This window comes from Staurois parvus, unplaced genomic scaffold (assembly GCF_062004578.1).
Source record: "Staurois parvus isolate SC_StPar_1 unplaced genomic scaffold, SC_StPar_1.0 ptg000594l, whole genome shotgun sequence".
Lineage (NCBI taxonomy): Eukaryota > Metazoa > Chordata > Amphibia > Anura > Ranidae > Staurois > Staurois parvus.
Genome location: NW_028318390.1, coordinates 1,413,094 through 1,435,653, shown reverse-complemented (window position 1 = coordinate 1,435,653; position 22,560 = coordinate 1,413,094). Strand labels below are relative to the sequence as shown.

The 22,560-nt window shown below is 41.9% G+C and overlaps 1 protein-coding gene across 2 annotated transcripts in view; it reads right to left on the bottom strand.

The window, feature by feature from the left end:
- LPCAT2 (lysophosphatidylcholine acyltransferase 2) overlaps positions 1 to 22,560 on the bottom strand; it is a 428,744-nt gene that overhangs the window by 197,286 nt on the left and 208,898 nt on the right. For both annotated transcript variants that reach the window (XM_089692556.1, XM_089692557.1), the window contains exon 8: positions 19,137 to 19,171. In XM_089692556.1, coding sequence (XP_089548682.1) covers positions 19,137 to 19,171 — 35 coding nt within the window. The remainder of the gene's footprint in view (positions 1 to 19,136; positions 19,172 to 22,560) is intronic.

The window sequence follows — 22,560 nt, the reverse complement described above, 5'->3', positions numbered from 1 at the left end:
TGAAGAACAATTATTTATTTGCAAACTTTTATAACAGAAACAAAGAAAAACGTGTTTTTTTTTTTTAATTTTCTGTCTTTTTTTGTTAATTTAGCAAAAAATAAAAACCCCAGTGGTCATTAAATACCACCAAAAGAAAGCTCTAGTTGTGTGAAGTAAATGAAAAATTTTAGTTTGGGTACAATGTTGTATGACCGCACAATTGTCATTCAAAGTGTGAGAATGCTGAAACCTGAAAAATGGCCTGGCCAGGAAGGGGTAAAAGTACCCTGTATTGATGTGGTTAATAAAATGAATTCAATCAGAATAGAAAAAAACAATAGAATATAACCATCCTTCGAAATTCAAATTTTGAATGGAATAAATTTGACTAGAAAAGAATAGAATAGAAAAGAACAGAAAATAAGAGAATAGAATAGAATAGAAAAAAACAATAGCATAAAATAGAATATAACTGTCTTTTGAAATTCGAATTTTGAATAGAACAAATTAGAATAGAATAATAAATAATAGAAAAATACAATAGAATCGAATAAAAGAGAATATAACTGTCTTTTGAAATTTGAATTTCTAAAATAATAAATTTGAATTAGAATAGAATAGATTACAATAGAATAGAAAACAATAGAACGGAAAAGAATATAATAAAATAGAAAAAAAACAATCGCATAGAATAAAATAGCATATAATGTCTTCTGAAATTCGAATTTTGAATAGAATGGAGTAGAAAAAAATAGAATATAACCATCTTCTGAAATTTGAATAGAAAAAAATTGGATACAAATAGATAAGAATCGAATAGAAAAGAATAGAAATAGAGAGAACAGAATAGAATAAAATAGAATATAACCATCTTCAGAAATTCAAATTTCAAAAAGAATAAATTAGAATTTAAATGCCTCAACACAGCATCCAGGTCCAGCCCCTTGAGCAACAGAGACTCCGGTAACCAACAAAGAGCAAGGCAGGGAGAAGGATAAACCTACCCAGGAAGGATTTTTTTTTCCCTGCAGGAGCAAATTGAATCATGCTTTGCTGGGGGTTTTTTTTGCCTTCCTCTGGATCAACTGTGTGTATACGATTATAACTTTTTTTTTTTTTTTTTTTTTTTTAATGGTTGAACTGGATGGACTTTTGTCTTTTTTTCAGCCAGACTAACTATGTAACTCTGTTGCAAGATTTGTTGTGTGACTGTATACCCCTCTAACAAACCTGACTGTTCTTTGAAAATGTATTGCAGTGTTAGATGATCAAAGTAATCGCTCATTAGCCAAGTAAGAGTTCTTTAATGTATTTAACATTAGTGGTTACTTACACACTAAAAACATGCCCCGAAACTATGATAAAAACAGGGTTGAGAAAACACAAATAAACTTCTCACTCTCATTGAATGTGACATGATGCCAGATGGCAGGTTAGAAATATCGACCCGAGATTACACAGCATTTCCCTCATTTGAATTCCTTAACAGAATCGATTTCTGCAATTGACCCTAACGCCTAAATACTCCTCTTGGTAGGAAGAGCTATTCTCAGGGTGCACAAGGTGTGTGAGCAGAACCCATAACGCTCCTTATGCACAATGTTTAGATTGAGGTTGGGTCATAGTTGGAGAAGTATGCTTAGGTGAGACTCACACACCAGCAGACGTGAATTCATTTAAGACAAGCGTGCTGCCTAATGGTACATTTCTCTATTCAGGCCATGCACCAGCTATATGCGAGTAAAAGAGACCTTTAACTACAGCCATGCACTCTCTCATTATGCCGTACAGGGACCACATCTCGCAGTGTGGACAGTTTAGGTGACAAAGTGTTTAATATAACTCCAAATGATGAAAGACCAGCTATGTCCATTGAAGATCATATGTTCCTTGATGTAGTTGAAAACGAGATGTGTGTGAACGAAGCAAACCACTGGGTAGCACCCCTATCATTATGCTCACCATGCCCTAGACCAGCCTTTCTCATTTGTGAGAGACATATGTACAAACATATTGTAATTTCAGTTTTACAGAACTAATCACAAAAGTAAATTCAGTTTTGGAAGGAAACATAAGCTGCTTCTATCAGTTTTGTTAGCTAGCTGTTTGCTAGGTAGTACAGCATAGGCAGGTTACAGGTTCTTCCTATGGAGACATCAGCGGTCTATTAGAACCCCAATGCCACCTCTGCCCTCCACGGTAGCTGAGGAATGCAGAAGAGAACTTCTGGGTTTATTAGTCATAGAGGAAACCAGGGAATAACTATGTGGAGGAAAGCAATTCATGCACCATTAAGAAAACAGATGAAACAACAAATTAACTAAACAGGAGAAAAAACTTAAACCAACAGCTCAGGTGGTCAACATAATAGGGTGTTAACTAAAGTCTAGGATACCTCATCCTTGACTGTGGGGAAAAGAAATTTGAACAGACAAAAGGTATTTCCAAACAAAAAATTCAGCCAGGTAGCCGCTAAAGGCCACTTTTGCAGTCATATTTGACATATTTCCACTATAGGGTTGTTATGTATCCCCATTCACACATCACACCTAAAATACATATTTCTTATCTTTTAGATGTCTATTAGGAGAAGGTGTCATGGCAGACTGCAAGCATTTTGGACTAGGATTAGTGTGAGTCTGTCCCAGTAGAAAGGTTAAGGAATGGCTAAGTCTCTCATCATTGATATACAATAAAGAAGCACATCTTCTAAATCTTTAAGCTTTGTCAGGACCAATTCAAATGTGGGGAGATGATGGGTGATATGGTGCTTTGTTGCACAAACAAACATTTTTTTGGAAGGTACCTGTAAAAGGTTTTGTCCAGAGTGGAGCTTTGGCTGGGGTTAAGGCATTTCCATAGTTAGGCAGACAGCAACTAATCTTGACAGAAAGGTACAAAGTCAGAATCCAGAAGCATGGTAAGAGGCAGGCAGGGTCATACACAAACTGACAAAGTAATGTAGAATCATCAGGCAAAGAGAGTAATGCAGCAGTCAGGCAGAGGACAAAGTCCAAAAGTTCAGTAGTTCAGCAGTATAGCACACACCCAAAGGAAGTCCTGCAGTTTAGGCTTATCCGATTGTGGATTGATTGCAGCTGGAAGACAGGTGGGGCCAGAGAGTACCAGGAGCAGAGGTACTATGCATGGTGTATACAGCAAGACTCAGGTTCCCCAGTGGCCACAGAGCCACAACTCACAGACAGAAAGACCTAAGTTCAATGCCAGGAACATGACAGCCACCCCCCCCCCCCCCCAATGGACCCCTCCGGGGACCTAGCAAAGTTTTGTGGGAAAGATGGCATGAAAGTCCCGGATGAGGGCAGGAGCATGTAAATCTTTAACAGGGACCCAAGATCTATCAGTCACAGGGTATCCCTTCCAGTGTACTAGGTAATGTACACCTTTTTGAATCTAGGATTTTAGATATTTCATACTCGTTCTGCCCATCCACGAGAACAGGAGGAGGTATCTGTTGAAGTCTTGAGTACCAGTTAAATATTGACTGAGTAGAGAAACATGAAAAACTGGGTGTATCCGGAGAAAAGGTGGCAATTTCAGGCGGTAAGAGACTGACCCAAGATGAGAAATTCTGATCCTGTAGGGACAGATAAATCACAGGTCCAACTTGGAAGAAGGTTGCTTCAATCTCACATATTTTACAGACAGCCATACTTTGTCTCCAACTGCATATGGTGGTATATGGTGCCTTCGTTTATCAGAGTAGTGTTTATATCAAACATCTTTATCCAGTGTAGTAGAATGTCTTTTACTACTAGGTCTGCTGCTGGTACACTAGAAGAAAGCTGCAGCACGGGAAAAAGATGATACCCTAGAGCTGCATAAAAAGGTGTGAAATGAAGGGCACTATGCCAACGAGAGTTAATGGCAAGTTTAGCTAAAGGCAGATATTCAGACCAATTGTAATAGTTCAAACATTAGGTTTGGCTGTCAGTTTGTGGGTGGTGTGCCGTAGAAAGGGACATACACTAGTTACCCCCAAATGTTTACATACAGCTCTCCAGATGAACTGGGAGCCCTGATCAGACATGATGTCAGTAGGTATCGTGTGATGTTTGACAATATGAGACAGGAAGAGAGAAGACAATGCTTCAGCTGTAGTTAGTCCAGATAGTGGCACAAAGTGACTGATCTTGGAAAAACGATCCACTATGGCCCAAATTGTAGACATTAGGGGGCGTGGTCTGCCGAGTCCCGACATGGCTGCTTGAGTCTGGAGTTCCTGCCGGCCGGGGATCCCTGCACGTCACCATCAGAGGATCGGGTGAGCAGTGGGCAATGAAAGATGGGGAAGGGGGACTGGAGTACACCAGGATCCCCGTCCCGCTCCCTGCGGGCTTCTAATCCACCACAGTCCAGACATATTCTGGAGCTGTTCCGCTCCCAGAAGAGGGAGAGGCTGCTGCCATCCCCCTCTCCCTCTCCACCCCCTCCTTCCTCTGCCTATGCCACATCAGCCAGCACTCCAGGGATGGTCACATACTCCCCTGCTGACACAGTGCCCCAGCATGATCTCACTGACAACCACACACTATCCCTAAGAGATTTACATGCAGTGCCTGCTAATATTAAGATTACCCTAACTACAGCCCTGTCTGACCTCCGTGATGACCTTCAAACTTTAGGCGCCAGAATAGAAGGGGTGGAAATCACTAACAGACAGCAGGCTGACGCCATATTGGAAATACAGCAGAAGATGACCTCTCACTCCCAACACATCCGCGATTTTTACAGACACATAGAAGATCTGGATAATCGCAGAAGCAGGCACATTAGAATTCGCGGCCTGCCAGAGTCCATTGAGCAAAGTGACATTTCTAAAATGGTCGTGGCGATATTTAACGATCTCTTAGGGTGTCCACCTGCATCCCCTATTGAATTAGAACGACTGCATAGATCACTTCGACCCAGGGGCAGGGATACTGACCCACCGCGGGACATTATCTGTGGTTTAGTAAACTTCCTGCTTAAAGAAGACATCCAGAGAAGCGCTAGAGACAAGAGGCACCTCCTATACCGTGGTACAGAGATTCAGTTATTTCAAGATCTCTCTTACCTCACTCTGCAACAAAGGAGGGAACTCTGGTCCCTTCTAGATTCGCTACACTCTCATAACATTCCATACAGATGGTGTTTCCCTTTTTGCCTCTCGGCCCAAGCATAGGGCCACATTTTTGCTCTACTTTAGAGATCCTGATGATTGAGCTCCCAGCATGGTACAGAACCATGCATCTACCAAGCATCACGGAAGGCAGGCCAGATTCCAGTGACATGGATTGGCAAGGTCATTCTGCCCGTCGCCGCCGCTCCCTGCCTGAGATGCCTCCAAGACTGTCCACCAGAGGACCAGCCATGATTAACAGCCCGACTGCATCTCCAGCACAACGGCGGCCCCACCGAGAGGTGTAGACCCCTCCAGTGGCTCACCCCTCCCCACCCCACCCCACCCCTTTTTACTTTTTTTTTTTATGTGTGTGCCTTACTCCCTGGTGCCTCTACATCCCATCTACTGCAATCCCTCTGGGGCTGCACTGATCCGACCTATCTGGATATCCTCCACTTGATCTGCTTTGTCTACACAAAGGCCTTCCAGACCTTCATCCCACCTCACCCGCAGAATGCCTGCTCCACTCCCTAAATTGGCCTCTTCCCCCGTTTTGCAGTGCTCCAAGATTTCACCTCTGATCCCTCAACCAAGCCGTTTTTCTGCGTTTCCTGGACATCCTCTGCTCAGCCTCCTCATCTCTCCTGCTAGATAGTTTGTCATCCGTTGGTTGCTGGAGGCCCTGAGATGGTCCTAGTAGTTCCACCCCCCCTCACGTGGGGCCATGGATCTCCATTCTGGTCCCACGGTACTTCCAGATCTCGACCCTCAACAGAGAGGTTGCTTCAACCCGAGCAGAACTATGCTGGATGGCCCCAATGTTCTCAGCAAGTTCCTCCAAGTGACTCTTATCCTTTGCAGAAGGGTCCTTGATGGGGAGAGGGGGGAGGTGAGTGGGCGGTTTTGCGGTGGTGGGGTGGTTGTGTTTAGAGTGTAAGAATTGTTTTCTTCATGGTATTTGCCCTGTCCCGTGAGCGAGCAGTGCCGGTATTAGTTCTTTAGGTGCTTAAGTTTTTCAGATGACTCAGTTAGCTCCCTTGCCAGAGCCATCTGATTCATATCTTAATTGATTATGTAATCTTGGTGTTGTCACTCAAGTTTTTGGGCTCCCAGGATGGTCCAAGGACTCTTATTTGCCCTTATGAACTTAAGCACTGCTCGCCTTCGGGTCTCCTGAGGTTTTCAGGTTTATGTGAATTGCATACTTGTTCCATTTTACCTGTTGAAATGCTTACCTTATTTGCTCACACTGTTGTTAAACTATTCTTGGCATTTGATGCCTCATCCTCGCCTCGGCCCTCTGCTTGCCCTCACCTGGGTGAGTATGGGCCCCCATTACCCCCTGACCTAGGCTCCTCAAGGCCCTTCTCAGAGTGGCCCAGCTATAGCAAATTAGGCTCACTCCTTTCAGGATCACACATATACTTCTGAGGTCATACCTCACACCACACCCTTGACCCTGGCTTTCCCGACAAACCAATCTGCTTTTTTCCCCTGTCTGCTTTCTCAGCCAACACTTATCCGATACCAGATTTTATAGCTATATAGACCACCCCAACCATTAACTCATGCTTCTAGTACGCTCCTAGTATGCTCAGATGTTAGGTAAACCTCTTCTTCTGCTGACTGAATTGCCTCGGCATCACCTGCACCACCTACACCATGCGCATGTAGCCATTTGGCCACTGCTGCCATCTATCCTCTTCATTTACAGCGCCCAATTGGATCTCCCGGCCGGTGGGCTCCCCATTGTTGGTTTCTCGGCTTCGCGTTCCCCACACAGTGAGCTCACTGAGCTTTCACTGACTCACTTCGGATATTTCCTCATTCATTCCCCCCTTTCCTATTCCTCTGGATATCTTTCCCTCCTACATCACTCCTCTCTCCCCCCTGCCCTCTTGTTGCCCCATTTTTCCCCCTTGCTCACCCTCCCCCCTCTCTCTCTCCGTTCCTTTCCCCTCTTTACCCTTCTTCCCCATCCCCCCATCCCTGGTCTCTCCCCTCCCCCCCTTTTTTTTTCTCTCCTCTCCCTATCTCTCCCCCCGGGTTTCCTTCCCACTCCTACTACCACCATGACCACACCCTGAACCTCACCAGGTCGCTCAACCTTAAAAGTCATCTCACTTAATGTGAAGGTATTAAATACTCCGGAAAGAAGGTCCCTCTTGCTCTCTTACATGCGTAAACATAAGGCAGACTTGGTTTTTCTCCAGGAGACGTATTTCCGTCAAGATGCGGTCTCCAAATATTACGATGCACGTTTTCCCACAGTCTTTCATGCTCCCAATCCCTTAGCCAAATCCAAAGGAGTTGCCATCTTAATTGCCAAATACCTTCCTTTGATTGTTTCGGATTCATTAATTGACCCAGAAGGCAGGTATCTATTCCTTACAGGCACATTAGCTGGTAGACCCATCCCTCTCGCAAATTTATACGCGCCAAACTCTAAGCAGGTACCCTCTTTTCGTGGGATCACCTTATTACTCTCCTCCTTTTACTCAGGAATGCTAATCCTGGGGGGGACCTTAATGTCCCTCTCTGCCCTCTACTACATTCTTCTTCAGGTTCCTCATTTCTGCCTTACAGATCTTTGCGCCAGATTCATACCTAACTCCAAGATCTCCAACTTCATGACTCTTGGCGAGTGCTTCATCCGAACGCCAAAGATGATACGTTTTTTTTGGCCCCCCACAACAAATACTCTAGAATCGACTACCTTTTCCTCTCCCAAGTGGACCTTCCTTTTCTTCACAACTCCACCATAGAGCCTATGTTTATATCGGATCATCACCCTATTTCCATGACCTTAAACTACCCTGAGAAACATTCCTGTACTAAAGTGTGGCAGCTTGACACATCCTTCCTTGCTGATGTAGTAAACGAGGCTGATATGAGCTCCAAACTAGGGGAGTACTTCCTGACCAACCATACTCTTGACACCTCTCCCTTTACCCAGTGCGAACCACACAAATGTGTAATTCGAGGGACTTTCATTGCAATGGCAACTAAACGTAAATGGGACCGACAGGCATCCATAAATCTCTTAGTGGACCGAATCAGTTATCTCGAAAAGGCTCATAAGCACACCCAGGCTAAAACGACCTTAGAAGAACTCACGACCACCCGTTCACAACTGATGTCGGAACTCAGCAAGGTGGTCAAACGCAGATTTATTTTCTCCCAAAAGCTTTTTTATGAGTGCGCAAACAAGAGTGGTAGATTCTTGGCGAGCAAAAAAAGCCAATTTGACAGTCCACAAAATAAGGGGTGCGGACGGCTCTTCAGCCACCTCACACACTGATTTTGCTTCGCACTTTAAATGGTATTACTCCTCTCTCTATAACCTTCCTCCAGAACGTCCCCCAACTAAATCAGGCAAATCCAGATCCACCCTGATTTCGGAGTTCCAACACCTCTACAGCTCTCCCGCAATTGCAGAAGACCTTGCACAGGATCTGGAACTCAACATTTCCCCTGATTAGTTACTTCTCACCCTCAAACAAATGAAACCTGACGGCCTCCCTGTTGCCTACTACATGACATTCATCGACATCCTGCGTGATCCCTGTCTTGAGGCCTTCAATTCTCTTAACTCCCCTTCTGCCCCTCCAAACCATTTCCTGGAAGCCCATATCACTGTTATACCCAAAGGGGGAAAGGATGCAACCTCAGTTACTAGTTATAGGCCTATTTCACCCCTGAATGTTGATGTCAAACTTTACACTAAAATTTTGGCCAATCGACTCCTACCGTTGCTCCCATCTTTGGTGAACTTGGACCAAGTCGGTTTCATCCTGGGGAGGGTGGCGAGGGATAATACTATTAAGGCCCTGAATATCTTTCACTACCTCCGCTATTCCCAACAGCCTGGCTTCCTTCTTTCTGTGGACGCCGAGAAGGCTTTCAACAGGGTGGCCTGGGATTATCTAAAGGCCTCCCTGAGCACAATGGGTATAAAAGAGAATATGCTTCCCTACATCATGGCCTTGTACTCATGTCCCACAGCCCAAGTTCAGGTAAATGGACATTTGTCGAAACCCTTCCCTCTCAAAAATGGCACACGTCAAGGCTGCCCCCTTTCATTGATTCTTTTTGTCCTTACGTTGGAACCCTTGCTTCGTAAACTCTGGGTGAACCCCAATATCAAGGGAGTCTCTGTCAAAGGACACATGCACAAAACAGCAGCTTAAGCAGACGATATTTTTCGCTTTCTTTCGGAACCCAAAACTACCCTGCCCAACCTCCTTCAAGACTTTCATTCCTTTCAATTCCTCTCCAATCTCAAAATTAATTTCTCTAAACCCTCTGCTCTCAACATTACCCTCCCTCCTGATGTATTCGTTACGTGTAAATCACACTTCCCGTTCAAATGGGAATCGGAGGCCCTTACTTACCTTGAAGTACAGCTCCCTAGTTCTCTCCAGGATTTATACTCTAAAAACTTTATCCCAGCCCTTCAAACCATTCCGGAAGACCTCTTGAAATGGCATCGCCCTTTTTTTGCTGGTTCGGAAGAGCTGCAATCCTTAAAATAAATATCCTCCCCCGCTTACTTTACCTCTTCCAGACCATTCCTATCCACTTGCCACCGGCCTTCTTTGCTCTTTGCAGTAAAATCTGTTCACAGTTCTTTTGGAATCATAAACGTCCACGTATCTCCTCGCAATTGACTTTCCCCAAATCCAAAGAGTGTATTGGGCTCCCCGATCTTCAAAAATATTATTGGGCCTGTCATCTCACTAGAATTATAGATTGGAACGTGCATTCCCCAACAAAAGCATGGGTTCGCCTCGAGGAATCTTTCTCTCCCTCTCCTTTGGCACTGATTCCTTGGCTCCCATCGAAACATACCCCCATGATGCTCCACACACACCCATTGATAGGAGCAACCTTGAAGATCTTTCGGTTGGCGTCCAAGTCCGCTTGCATTTCAGATGCCCCTAGTCCTCTTACCTCCCTACGCATAAATCCGGATTTCCCACCGGGCTTGCACCCATCTTTTCTAGCTGAGCATTGGCCTCACCAACATGTGCGTGCAGAACATTTCTTTTGTAAAGGCCAACTGAAGACCCTAGCCTCTCTTATCCCCTCCATGGAGGATTGCACCTTCCCCTTTTGGGCATATCTCCAAATAAGACATTTTCTCTGCTCAAAAGCCCACTACAACAATTGGACTCGCCCTCTCACCCCCTTCGAAGCCCTTTGCTCCAAAACGGAACCCCAACGGCACTTGGTTTCCACCACATCTTCTCCGTTTTGGAGACTGAATCCCTTCCGCACTTCCAGCCTGTCGAGCATGGATGAGAGACTTGGAGCTCGATTTATCTACTTCGGATTGGGACCAAAATATTCACTTTTGTGCATAAAGGTTCTTTGAACATTTCAACCCACGAAAATGGATATATATTGGCTTCCCGCTGGTATAGGACCCCTTCCAGACGTCATCGCTTTAATCCGAGCTTACCCAATTTCTGTTGGAGATTTGATTCTGAGGAAGGTTCCCTCCTTCATATTTAGTGGTCCTGCCCGGCTATCCAACCCTTCTAGAAAGAGATTCATCGTATAACCTCGTCGGTCTCCTCGCTACCTCTCAAATTTTCCCCAGCCCTTTGTCTACTCCACCATAACTCTATCCCTAGGCACCTCTAATTCAAATCACTAGCTATGCATATGTTAAACGCTGCCAAATTAAGCATACCTGTCCTATGGAGATCATCCCGACCCCCATCGATTCGAGACTGGATGATCCGTTTGAATAAAGTAGCAGAGATGGAGGAACTCATCAAATCTTCAAGCGATAATCCAACTAAATTCTCACACACTTGGGCCTGTTGGATCCACTTTCAAATGGCTGCCGAGTATCGCTCCATCATGGGCCCCCTTCCCTGACTGCCACTGCTTCTGAAGCCCGTTGTCACTTGCTTGAGTGCATGTTCTACCCAACCTTGCCCCCTGGATTTGAACGCCCTTCTCTTCATTCTCAGAGGAATTGCAATTTACCTTCTCACCAGGCCTCTGATGACTGGTTCCCAGTCCTGACCCACTTGAAATGTACCCTAGGCCCTGTCCACCCCCCCCCTTCTTCTCCCCCCCTTTTTTTTCTTTTCTTTTTGTTTGTGCCCTCCTCTCTGTATACTCGCCCTTCCACTTTCTTCTCCTTATCCCCCTCCCCTGCCTGCTCTCTCACCCCTCCCCTACTTTTGCCCCCTCTATCTCCCCCTACCCCTTCCTTACTTGCCTCCTGTTGGTGATCCTTTCCCCATCTCCCTCTCTTTGCTATTTCTCTTCTCTTCATCTTCTCTTCATCTTGCTCTACAAGTCACACCATCGTTAGCTTCTTCCCGTATACATTTTTTTAAAGTTTTCATATTGCCAGGCACACTTATCATTTCTGAAAACACAATATGTACCCCTTGGCTTGACATACAGTTACTAGAAATTCTGATCTGCATTCCCCTCCCATGTAGACTTACCTGGTTTTGTGCCAAGCTTCATTCCCCATTGATCCTCATATGAATCCAGGATATTCTAATAGGCTTTCAGATCAGATAGACATCTATGCCCTTACGCAGAACCCTACACCCAAATCTTGGTTTGGTTTTGCTCTTCCTCTAGTCTGGATGTAATTTCTTGCAGTCTACATCCTCTCTCCACCTTATATATTGATTGAGTGTTTCGGACTAATTGTATAGCCTAAAAGCTTGTAACTTTCTACATGCCTTGACCATTGTGATCTTATGATATCCCCTTTATGTTGTATTCTTGACTTGTATTGTTTTCTTGTTTCTAATAAACGTTATGAAAAAAAAAATTTGTAGACATTACGGCAGACTTGGGTAGGTCATATATGTCATGGATGAGGAGTGATAATTATTGTTAAAATGATTGTTGTTGATCAAGACTTTGCTAGCCAATATGGAATGTAAAACTTCTCTATCCAAGAAATTAATTTTCCTGCAGCAACAAGTTCAACGGTTCTTTTCCAGAGAGATGCATTTATTCGGATAAAGATGCTTGCAACAGATGACAAAGTCCAGCTAAATATTTGTAAATATTACAACGAAGAGCAGCCCTTAGAGTCCCATTTAAGATACTTCATATCAAGTATAGAGACACTACACAATCCAGCATATGTCCAATCTATAATATGCACCTAGGTAGCTTTCATGCATGCAATAATGCATGTCATGATCTATACCTGTGCTTCGATGTTAATGAATGAATGAATGAATTAATGAATCTCATCTTAAAAGCTAAACTTCCCTTCATATACAGTTTACTATCAATAAGCAAAGCTGGAGGGATTCTGATTGGCCAACAAAACACTTTTGATATTACCATGAAAATACTTCACTTGTCATTACTGTAAATGGCAATTACAGTCACTATAGTGTTTACCAGGTAAACAAGTCACCCTTTCACCATTTCTCATGAATACCCCCTTGAGTCTAATTACCATCAATAAATACTTCTTGTATGGTCAAATCAAGTTCTATATCATCCTTAAGTATGTAAACAATGTACCCTTATAAATGTCTAATTAGATAAACAGGCTATTCCCCAATTACCAAGGTAATACTTTGCATAAAATGATCATAGCAAAGAGTCCTTTTGATGTGTAAAGTGGTCTTGTCACTGGCCTGTCCAAGAATGAACAGTATGCTCATTCACTATCTCTCTATACACACATATATATATATATATATATATATATATATTACACACAGTATAGTGCAGGTTCGTAATAAATTTCATGGAAAATCCAAGTGGTTGTAGCAGGCCGGTGGGTAGAGTGCGAGGTTATTAGCTGCAGAAGTTGGACAGGCTGCTACATAATCCGAAATGTCCTTTTTCATCCCTGGCCACCAAACATGGTGATCTAAAGTCTTCAAAATGATCGTGACACCAGGGGGGGCAGACAACACTCCATCATGAGCCCAAAGAAGTACCGCCTTCCTGAGACTAATGGGCACCAACAGATGACCAAATAGTACTTTAAGCTTGGGACAGAAAATGACTCTGGGTCTCCTGTAACTGTTGTGAAAGGGCAGTAGAGAGCTGTGCCACAATCTTGCAAGGTGGTATTATGTACTGTTTGGTGGGCTGATCAGTTTTAGAAGTTTAAAATTGTTGGGACAGAGCATCAGCTTTTTTGTTCTTGTGTCCTGGAACATAAGGCAGAATAAAGTAGAAGCAGGAAAAGAAAAGAGCCCACCGTCCTTGACGTGAATTCAGACGTTTGGCTGATGCTTTGCGTGGTCAGTCAGTATTGTGAAGGGCTTTGATGTCCCTTCCAAGAGATGTCTCCACTCAGACAGTGCGAGTTTAATCACCAGTTGTTCCCAGTTCCTGACACCATAGTTAACCTCAGCAGGAGAAAACCTTTTAGAGAAAAAAGGCTACTGGGTGAATTTTACCAGTTCTTGGATGTCATTGAGAGAGCACTGCACCAGCCTCTACTTCTGATGCATCCACTTTAACAAGGTACCGGATTCTGGGTTTAGATGCTGCAAGATTGGAGCCTTGCTGAACATTTCTTTTAGCTGCTGGAAAGCTGACACTGCTTTGGAAATCTCCACTTTACAATTGCCCCCCTTTTTAGTCACGGCAGTAAGGGGTATGGCAATGGAGACAAAGCCTTTGAGAAAGTCTCTGAGCCCCCTGAAGAGGGCTGCACCGCCATTTCTCTCCAGTCCTGTTTGTGTTAAGAACATGTAATATTTTGTTCATGCGATAGGTGCCTCTACTAATTTCTGAGCACTGAAGTGTCAAGTTTTAACTTTTTTTCCTATACAGCCAATGCAGTACCTGTTTCACAAAGGAAATGTGTTCCCGGAGTGTTTTGAAAAAGACTAAGATGTATTATTACAAACGTGTTTCTGAAGTCATGGAACACCTCATCCATGAAATACTAGAAGACAGAGGGGGCATGCAGAGCCCAAAAGGCATTACATATTCAAAATGTCCATTGAGAGTGTTGAATGCCGTCTTCCACTTGTCACCCTCTCTTATGCGGCTTATGTTATAGGCCCCTCGCAGGTCCAGTTTAGTGTAAATAATGGCTCCTTTCTGGAGGTAAAACAATTCCAGGATAAGGGGCAAAGGGTAAGCATCCTTAACAGCGATTTGGTTTAAACCTTGATGGTCTATACATGGATGGAGTCCACCATCTTTTTTTCAGCAACAAGGAATCCAGCCCCCACTGGAAAGGAAGAAGGATGGATAAAGCCTCTCTCTTAAGTTGTCCTAAATGTATTTTTCCACAGGTTTTTGTTCTGGCGGTGACAAAGGACACGTATTTCTTTTCGGAAGAGGCACCCCCGAAATCAAGTTAATTGCGTAATCAAAAGAATGGTGTGGGAGCAGTACCTCAGCTCTGTTTGCAAAACACATCTGTAAAGTCATGCTATTCCTGTTGTAAGGTGGGAGGTATGAAGCTAATACACTGTGGGATAGTCTACAGTGTACAGAAAGTACACAGTTCTGCTGGCAGTTTGTGCCCAGGGGGGTTAATTCTGGATGGGTAGAGAAAGCAGATAACATGTGTCCTTTCAGTCCACAATACAGACATAGGCCCAATTAGCATTTCCTTTGTTTCTCTGCTTCATTCAGGTGGAGACAGCTGATGTCCATATGCTCTGCAAGTGTCATTGTGTCAATAGAAGTTTTGGGTTTAGTCTCGGATGGTGTTTGGAAGGTAGGAGCCAACTGATACATTGGCTGAGGTAACTTGCAAGTCCGTGAGTTCTCCTAACACGTTTTATAATAGCAGACATTCAGATGGACACACAGCTCTACGAATTTTTCAAGGTCATCTGAAAGATCTTTATACACCAGTACATCTTTAATGCGATCTGAGAGACCTTTGCCAAAAGCTGCACGAAGAGTACCAGTATGCCACTTTTGTCTCAGTAGCCAGTGTACAAAACTCCTTTGCATATTGTTCAACAGTTCTGGTACCTTGCTGTATATCCAAGAGTGAGCATTTAGCAGCTGAAACCCTGCCATGTTTATCAAAAACAGTCTGAAGTGCCTTCCCCTTTAACAAAGATTACAAAAGTCACTTTGGCAGAAGCTGTACTGAATGTCTCAGGGTTATTGCAGAAGTGCTAGCAGAAACTGTTCAGAAAGTTTCTGCAGTCTTCAGTATCGCCTCCAAACTTTTCAGGCAGAGGGAGATCGGAGTCACTAAAGAGGCGGCTTGGGCTGGAGCAGGAGTCTGAACTGATTCAGAGGACATTGGCAGCTAGGATTTTATCATAGCGGTCAGTGCATCCCGGTTAGTATTCAGAGAAGTAAGATGCACTTCATGAGTATCAAGCAATTGTCCCTGATGCAAAATAGCCTTAACCACCTCAGCTGGGTCCACTGTCATTGTGGCCCGTTTGTTGCAAAAGGTTTAGTCTGGGGGCTGACGCATTAGTGTAGTCAAGCAGGCCGGGTCAGCAAAAAATCTTGACAGCAAGGTAGAAAGTCAGAATCCAAAAGTGTGGTCAGAGGAAGGCAGTGTCATACAGAGACTGGCAAAGTAATGTAGAATCATCAGGCAAGGAGAGTAATCCAGGAATCAGGCAGAGGTCAAAGTCCAGAAGTTCAGTAGCTTAGCAGCATAGCACACACCCAGGGAAACAGATCCAACAAATGGGCACAGTCCATAGGAAGCCCTGCAATATAAGCTGATCTGATTGTGGATTTATTGTAGCTGGAATACAGGTAGGGCTAGCAAGTACTAGGAGTAGAGGTACTATGCAACGTGTGTACTGCAAGACTCAGGTTCCCCAGTTGCAGAGCGAACAGAGTCGCAGCCCAAAGACAGAAAGACCCAAGTTCAATCCCAAGCACATGTCCAAGCACATGATTGTAAGCTCTAATGAGCAGAGCCCTCTGTTTCCTCTTGTAACAAATTGTGTTGGAACTGTAATGTCTACCTTCTTTTTGTAAAGCGCTGCGCAAACAGTTGGCGCTATATAAATCCTGTATAATACAAATAACATTTTTCCAGTTTTACCATTAAAATACAGAAAGGAATGCCAGACCAAAACTAGAAAAAATAGCCCAGTTTAATTTTAATTGTTAGTAAAAAAAGTCTAAATCTAAAAACAGCCAATGTATTTCAAGGGCAAAAACTGCTCCTTCATTAGGGCTCAATACAGGACATACTTGGATGGACTCAAGTATGCAGTAATTTTACAGATCTATACTAGACCCTGTACTGAACTTTCCACATTGAGTAACAACATGACAGCAGTTACTAAGTGCTGGACCATTACTGCTTAGCAACTGCTGTCAAGGTGTTACTCCAATTTTTTTACAATTAAAATTATCTAGAACTCTTCTATCTGGGTTTGGTCTCTTGTGTATTTCTTTGTTTGAGCTACGGTTTGGTATACATCAAGGGAAGCCTTGCTGTGTGGTAGCTGCCATGTCAGAGCTATTAAAATTGTTTGAAATTTTCTCTCATGTGACTACACTTGCAAACCTAAAAGTTCCCAGTGTCTCAATGAGAATGTTGTTCTGGTTTGCACTGTTACTGACAACTTCATCCTGCTGCTGATTCCATAAACAAACAATTATATGGAAACAAATGTATATAGAAATAAAATCTACTGTACCTCACAAAGAAGTAAATGAGAAATAAAAAAACTAAATCACAAACACCAACCATATAAACATAATTTTTTTTTTTAAAGCAAAAAAGTAGACATGAATACAAACTAAAATGAAAGAAAAAGAAAAGCAATAAAATGCCAGACAAATAAAAACATATAAATAAATGGAGAACCACAATAACAGAACATGCTATTAACACAAACAAAAGCCAAAAAAGTAGTCCTTAAAAGGACTGTTGCATCGATTCATAGTGAATACAGGGGGGGTAACACTCCACTGTCCTTAGCCCCAGAAACTGCAACTCACTGTAATGTGCCAGTGAAGTAAACAGGAGATTGTGACACCATCTGACCTAATTTCCCCCTCAGCCAATTAGAGGGGGCATTGGAATGTAGACACTTTTATTGGAGTTGCATGGGGAAGGGCTGTTAATCTCCCAAGTGTTGCCACCATTGTGTCAATTGGAAATGATCTGAAAGCTTGAATGGTATTTGAGGAGCAGTATTTTGGTATGATTTAAAGACAAATGCAATGACTTTTGGGTAAGATGCAAAAATACAGAGGTGATTTAATAATGTGGATCTTGTTTTAAATATATGTTAATATATTCAATATTTCTACAATTATTTTATTATTAACCCCCTAATGATGAAGGTCCAAGCAACTCTTAAAGCCTGAAAGTGGTTTTGAAATTTTGGCATGTGTTAGTAAAAGTCTACATATGTATTCAACTACTTAGTGTATTTGGGGAAATTATACTTTGTTTTTTTCAGGACAAATTGGGCCTTCGTTTGATGGTAAATGACAATGGATATCTTCTGATTTTTTTTATTATCAAAGTAAAACTGACACAAAATTGTAAAAAATATTATTTTTTGAAATGTAACTGTATATTTCTTGCCATTACTATAACCCACCACCAAAGAACAACCAAAAAAATGATGCTGCTCCTGTCAATTGCAACCATACTACATATATGTATACTGACACCACTGCACCAACTGGCCCTGACACTAAATAAAAAACTTTTCTTTAATCCTACCAAAAATACATTGAAGCTGACCCTGACCTTTGACCCTGACTGCTATCAGAGTCAGTTTCAGGGTTCTTTGTGTAGCTTTACCACACGCGTATATTATTTGTTGTTTGTATCTGAAGTAGGACCTGAAAACACAGACACTAAATAAAAAATAGTTTTCTATAATCCTACCTAAAGCACACTGACATTGACTCTAACATTTGACCATGGCACTGATCTTTGATCCTAACCCTGGCACTGACCCTAACTGTTATGCTGGGAGAGCTCTGTGCAGCACATACGCTGCCCCATGGAAGAAGACGCTTTTCAGTAAGGTCACATATCTGGATATGCTCAGCAGCAAAGGGTTAAAAGGTTTATGGGGATTTTAGTTCCTATAGGAAACCATATAGTTTTGAGAAATATTTTGGTATAGATTACATTTTGCAAGTTAGTCGGTGGATTCTGATTTTAAATAAATTGAAGTAAGCAGTCCTTGCCGGAGCAGAAATGTGGCATGTACATTCATTCTGTGCAAATTAGGGCAAAACAAATGTATTTATTTATTTCAGGTACTTATATAGTGCCATCAATTTATGCAGCGCTTTATATATATATTGTACATTCACATCAGTCCCTAACCCTCAAGGGGCGTACAATCTAAGGTCCCTAACTCACATTCATACATACACATACTAGGGCCAATTTAGACAGGAACCAATGAACCTACCAGCATGTCTTTGGAGTGTGGGAGGAAACCGGAGTACCCGGAGGAAACCCATACAGGCACAGGGAGAACATACAAACTCCAGGCAGGTGGTGCTGTGGTTGGGATTCAAACCAACGACCCTGGTGCTGCCAGGCGGAAGTGCTAACCATTTAGCCACTGTGCTGCCCAACAAATGTTATTAGGCCATATTCTCTGCAGGTTGAAAGCTTTTCTATAGACTAGCATAATTCAGGAAAATACTGCAATATTATCACTAGATAGAGTCATAGGAAATAAATACTTACTAGCAACCCAGCAGTTAATATTATGAATGTCAAGTGAAATATGTACAACAAATACACATAGGGCTTGTGTTAATGGCTTTAGTTTGACATCAGTTTGAGATGCTTCTGAGAACATTCACTATTCATTGATACGTGAATTTTACATGCAGTAGACCACCCTCTGCTCTATCTTTGAATTGCTTCAAGAAGAATTTGTATCCCTATAGACTTTGGGCCTATAGACTATGGGAATACAAAACCTATATTGAAGCTAATAAAACCCCATCAGAAGCAGCACACTCCGTGTTAATATCACTACTAGAAATCCTCACTACAAATAAGCAACTCCCTTTTTACAATTGACAAGGTTATTGAGATTATTCATTTATGTCAAGATTTGATGCTTACACTGTATATCCTTGCCAAGTCCAGGTAACTGTGTCCTAAGGCAGCCAAATATATAACATAAAAAGAACAGAAACATAAAATTAATTTGACCATATATAGAACAAACCAACTGCAATATTAAATCAGCAAGATCTGTTAATAATCTTTGCTTCCTGGGGAAGAGGGTAGAGATTTGTAAAAAAAAAATGTTTTAATTGAGCCAGTAAGAGAATGATCACCCTTCTAATGCTGTCATTGTAAGCAGTTGCATGCAGGATTCAGTAGGGACCTGTCCATTTGCATAATGCTGCCTTTATTCTTAGAAATTATCTGAAATTTACTGATTTCTGGAATCTATGTCATATGTCTTTATATTTTTATAACTGAACCTGTTGGGGCAGATTTTTCATGGATTCAGGGCATACTGGTTAAGTTGAAGAATAAGAGAAAAGATACTTAATGAAAGACTCAACTCTATATGTCATTAAAACATCCATTATTATTTATCTTAACTATATTGTATTATATCTGTTTTTTGTATATATTGTATACTTTTGTTACACCATTACAATTGTTATTTTAAAAATAATTCAGTGTTTTGTTGCTTAAAAACATTTCAGTTTATACATTACAATTTTAGTTCTGGTCAATTATGCTTTCTAACTGCCTAGTTATTTATCAAATTTCTTAAAAATAATTATTTTAATTACCATTAAAATATGGTAAACCTAAAGTATTTTATTTAACAATTACGATGCAAGGGAGACATCAATATGTTGTGCCAAATAGTTCCAGTACTTTCTGGATCCATTTGCCTGACCTTGCAAATCGGCTCCTACTTTGACAGTTCACAGTAGAAGCGATCCGCTGGCAGTGCGCCTGCACCCCCGTGTGGCGGAGGAGGGTTGCCCTGTAGCAGTAAAGCTGCTATGGGCTGGTCTTCAGATAGTTAAACTTGTTTTAAAATACTGATTCACAAATGCAAAATGGATAAAGTGCAAAGCAAAGCTTTTATGTAAATGAGTGTGTAGTGCCCTTTACAGGATAATTATACCTGCATTTTGAGAGTGCTGTGTCACTCAAGGTACACATACAGGTGAAACTAAAAAAATTAGAATATCGTGCAAAAGTTCATTTATTTCAGTAATGCAACTTAAAAGGTGAAACTAATATATGAGATAGACTCATTACATGCAAAGTAAGATAGTTCAAGCCGTGATTTGTCATAATTGTGATGATTATGGCTTACAGCTCATGAAAACCCCAAATCCACAATCTCAGAAAATTAGAATATTGTGAAAAGGTGCAATATTCTAGGCTCAAAGTGTCCCACTCTAATCAGCTAATTAAGCCATAACACCTGCAAAGGGTTTCTTAGCCTTTAAATGGTCTCTCAGTCTGGTTCAGTAGGAATCACAATCATGGGAAAGACTGCTGACCTGACAGTTGTGCAGAAAACCATCATTGACACCCTCCATAAGGAGGGAAAGCCTCAAAAGGTAATTGCAAAAGAAGTTGGATGTTCCCAAAGTGCTTTATCAAAGCACATTAATAGAAAGTTATGTGGAAGGGAAAAGTGTGGAAGAAAAAGGTGCACAAGCAGCAGGGATGACCGCAGCCTGGAGAGGATTGTCAGGAAAAGGCCATTCAAAAGTGTTGGGGACTTTCACAAGGAGTGGACTGAGGCTGGAGTCAGTGCATCAAGAGCCACCACACACAGACGGATCCTGGACATGGGCTTCAAATGTCGTATTCCTCTTGTCAAGCTGCTCCTGAACAACAAACAACGTCAGAAGCGTCTTAGCTGGGCTAAAGAAAAACAGACCTGGTCTGTTGCTCAGTGGTCCAAAGTCCTCTTTTCTGATGAGAGCAACTTTTGCATCTCATTTGGAAACCAAGGACCCAGAGTATGGAGGAAGAGTGGAGAGGCACACACTGCAAGATGCTTGAAGTCCAGTGTGAAGTTTCCACAGTCTGTGTTGATTTGGGGAGCCATGTCACCTGCTGGTGTTGGTCCACTGTACTTCATTAAGTCCAGGGTCAACGCAGCCGTCTACCAGGAGATTTTGGAGCACTTCATGCTTCCTTCCACAGATGAGCTTTATGGGGATGCTGAATTAATTTTCCAGCAGGACTGGGCACCTGCCCACACTACTAAAAGCACCACAACCTGGTTCAATGACCGTGGGATTACTGTGCTTGATTGGCCAGCAAACTTGCCTGACCTGAACCCCATAGAGAATCTATGGGGCATTGCCAAGAGAAAGATGAGAGACATGAGACCGAACAATGCAGAAGAGCTGAAGGCCGCTATTGAAGCATCCTGGTCTTCCATAACACCTCAGCAGTGCCACAGGCTGATAGCTTCCATGCCACACCGCATTGAGGCAGTAGTTGCTGCAAAAGGGGCCCAAACCAAGTACTGAGTTCATATGCATGCTTATACTTTTCAGAGGTCCGATATTGTTCTATGTACAATCCTTGTTTTATTGATTGCATGTAATATTCAAATTTTCTGAGATTGTGGATTTGGGGTTTTCATGAACTGTAAGCCATAATCATCACAATTATGACAAATCACGGCTTGAACTATCTTGCTTTGAATGTAATGAGCCTATCTCATATATTAGTTTCACCTTTTAAGTTGCATTACTGAAATAAATGGACTTTTGCACGATATTCTAATTTTTCAAGTTTCACCTGTATATTTAAGGGGTAGGAGGAGAAAGGTAGCAGCATCATAGTGAACTCTATTTAGTGCTGAAAAATCCTCAGCATATCTCTGTTTAAATGACCGTATGAATACGTAACCTGAAAATGTTTTATGAAACCATCAGTAGTCTACATTCTCTAGTATTTTGCTTAGATTAAAATAATTTTACTGTAGTCAAAAATATAGTCTTCATTAAGGACTATTCATTCCCAAATAAGTTTTGAGAAGAAAATGAGATCACATACTATCTCTAGATTAGAGATAGAATAAACCCAACAATGCCAGCATATCTCTTGTTTATTGGGATTTATGATACCCATTTATGAAATGTTAAGAAAAGAAATTTAAAAAAAGTGGGAAGTCAGTCATAATCATCATTCAATACCCAGTTTTTTCATAAAATACAGAACCTGACTAGTTACCATGAAATATTTCTAAACCTCAACATCTGTAAAACCTCTTTTCTGAAAATGTTTTATATATTTATATATAATTGTATTATTTTTATGGAACATACCAGCATTCCCCTGAACTTAGAAGTGGGAAAAGTTCTGGTATACTGGGTAAAAATATCTTTTTACTAGAAAATGGATTAAAAACTTATACCAGTAAAAAAAGTGTGGTTTCCTAAACTGTCTTTTTTTGGCATACTGATCTTTGTGGATTAAATGGCTGGATCTTCTGATCCACACAGCTCAGTTAAGAAATGCCACATGATGTTTTTAAAATGCT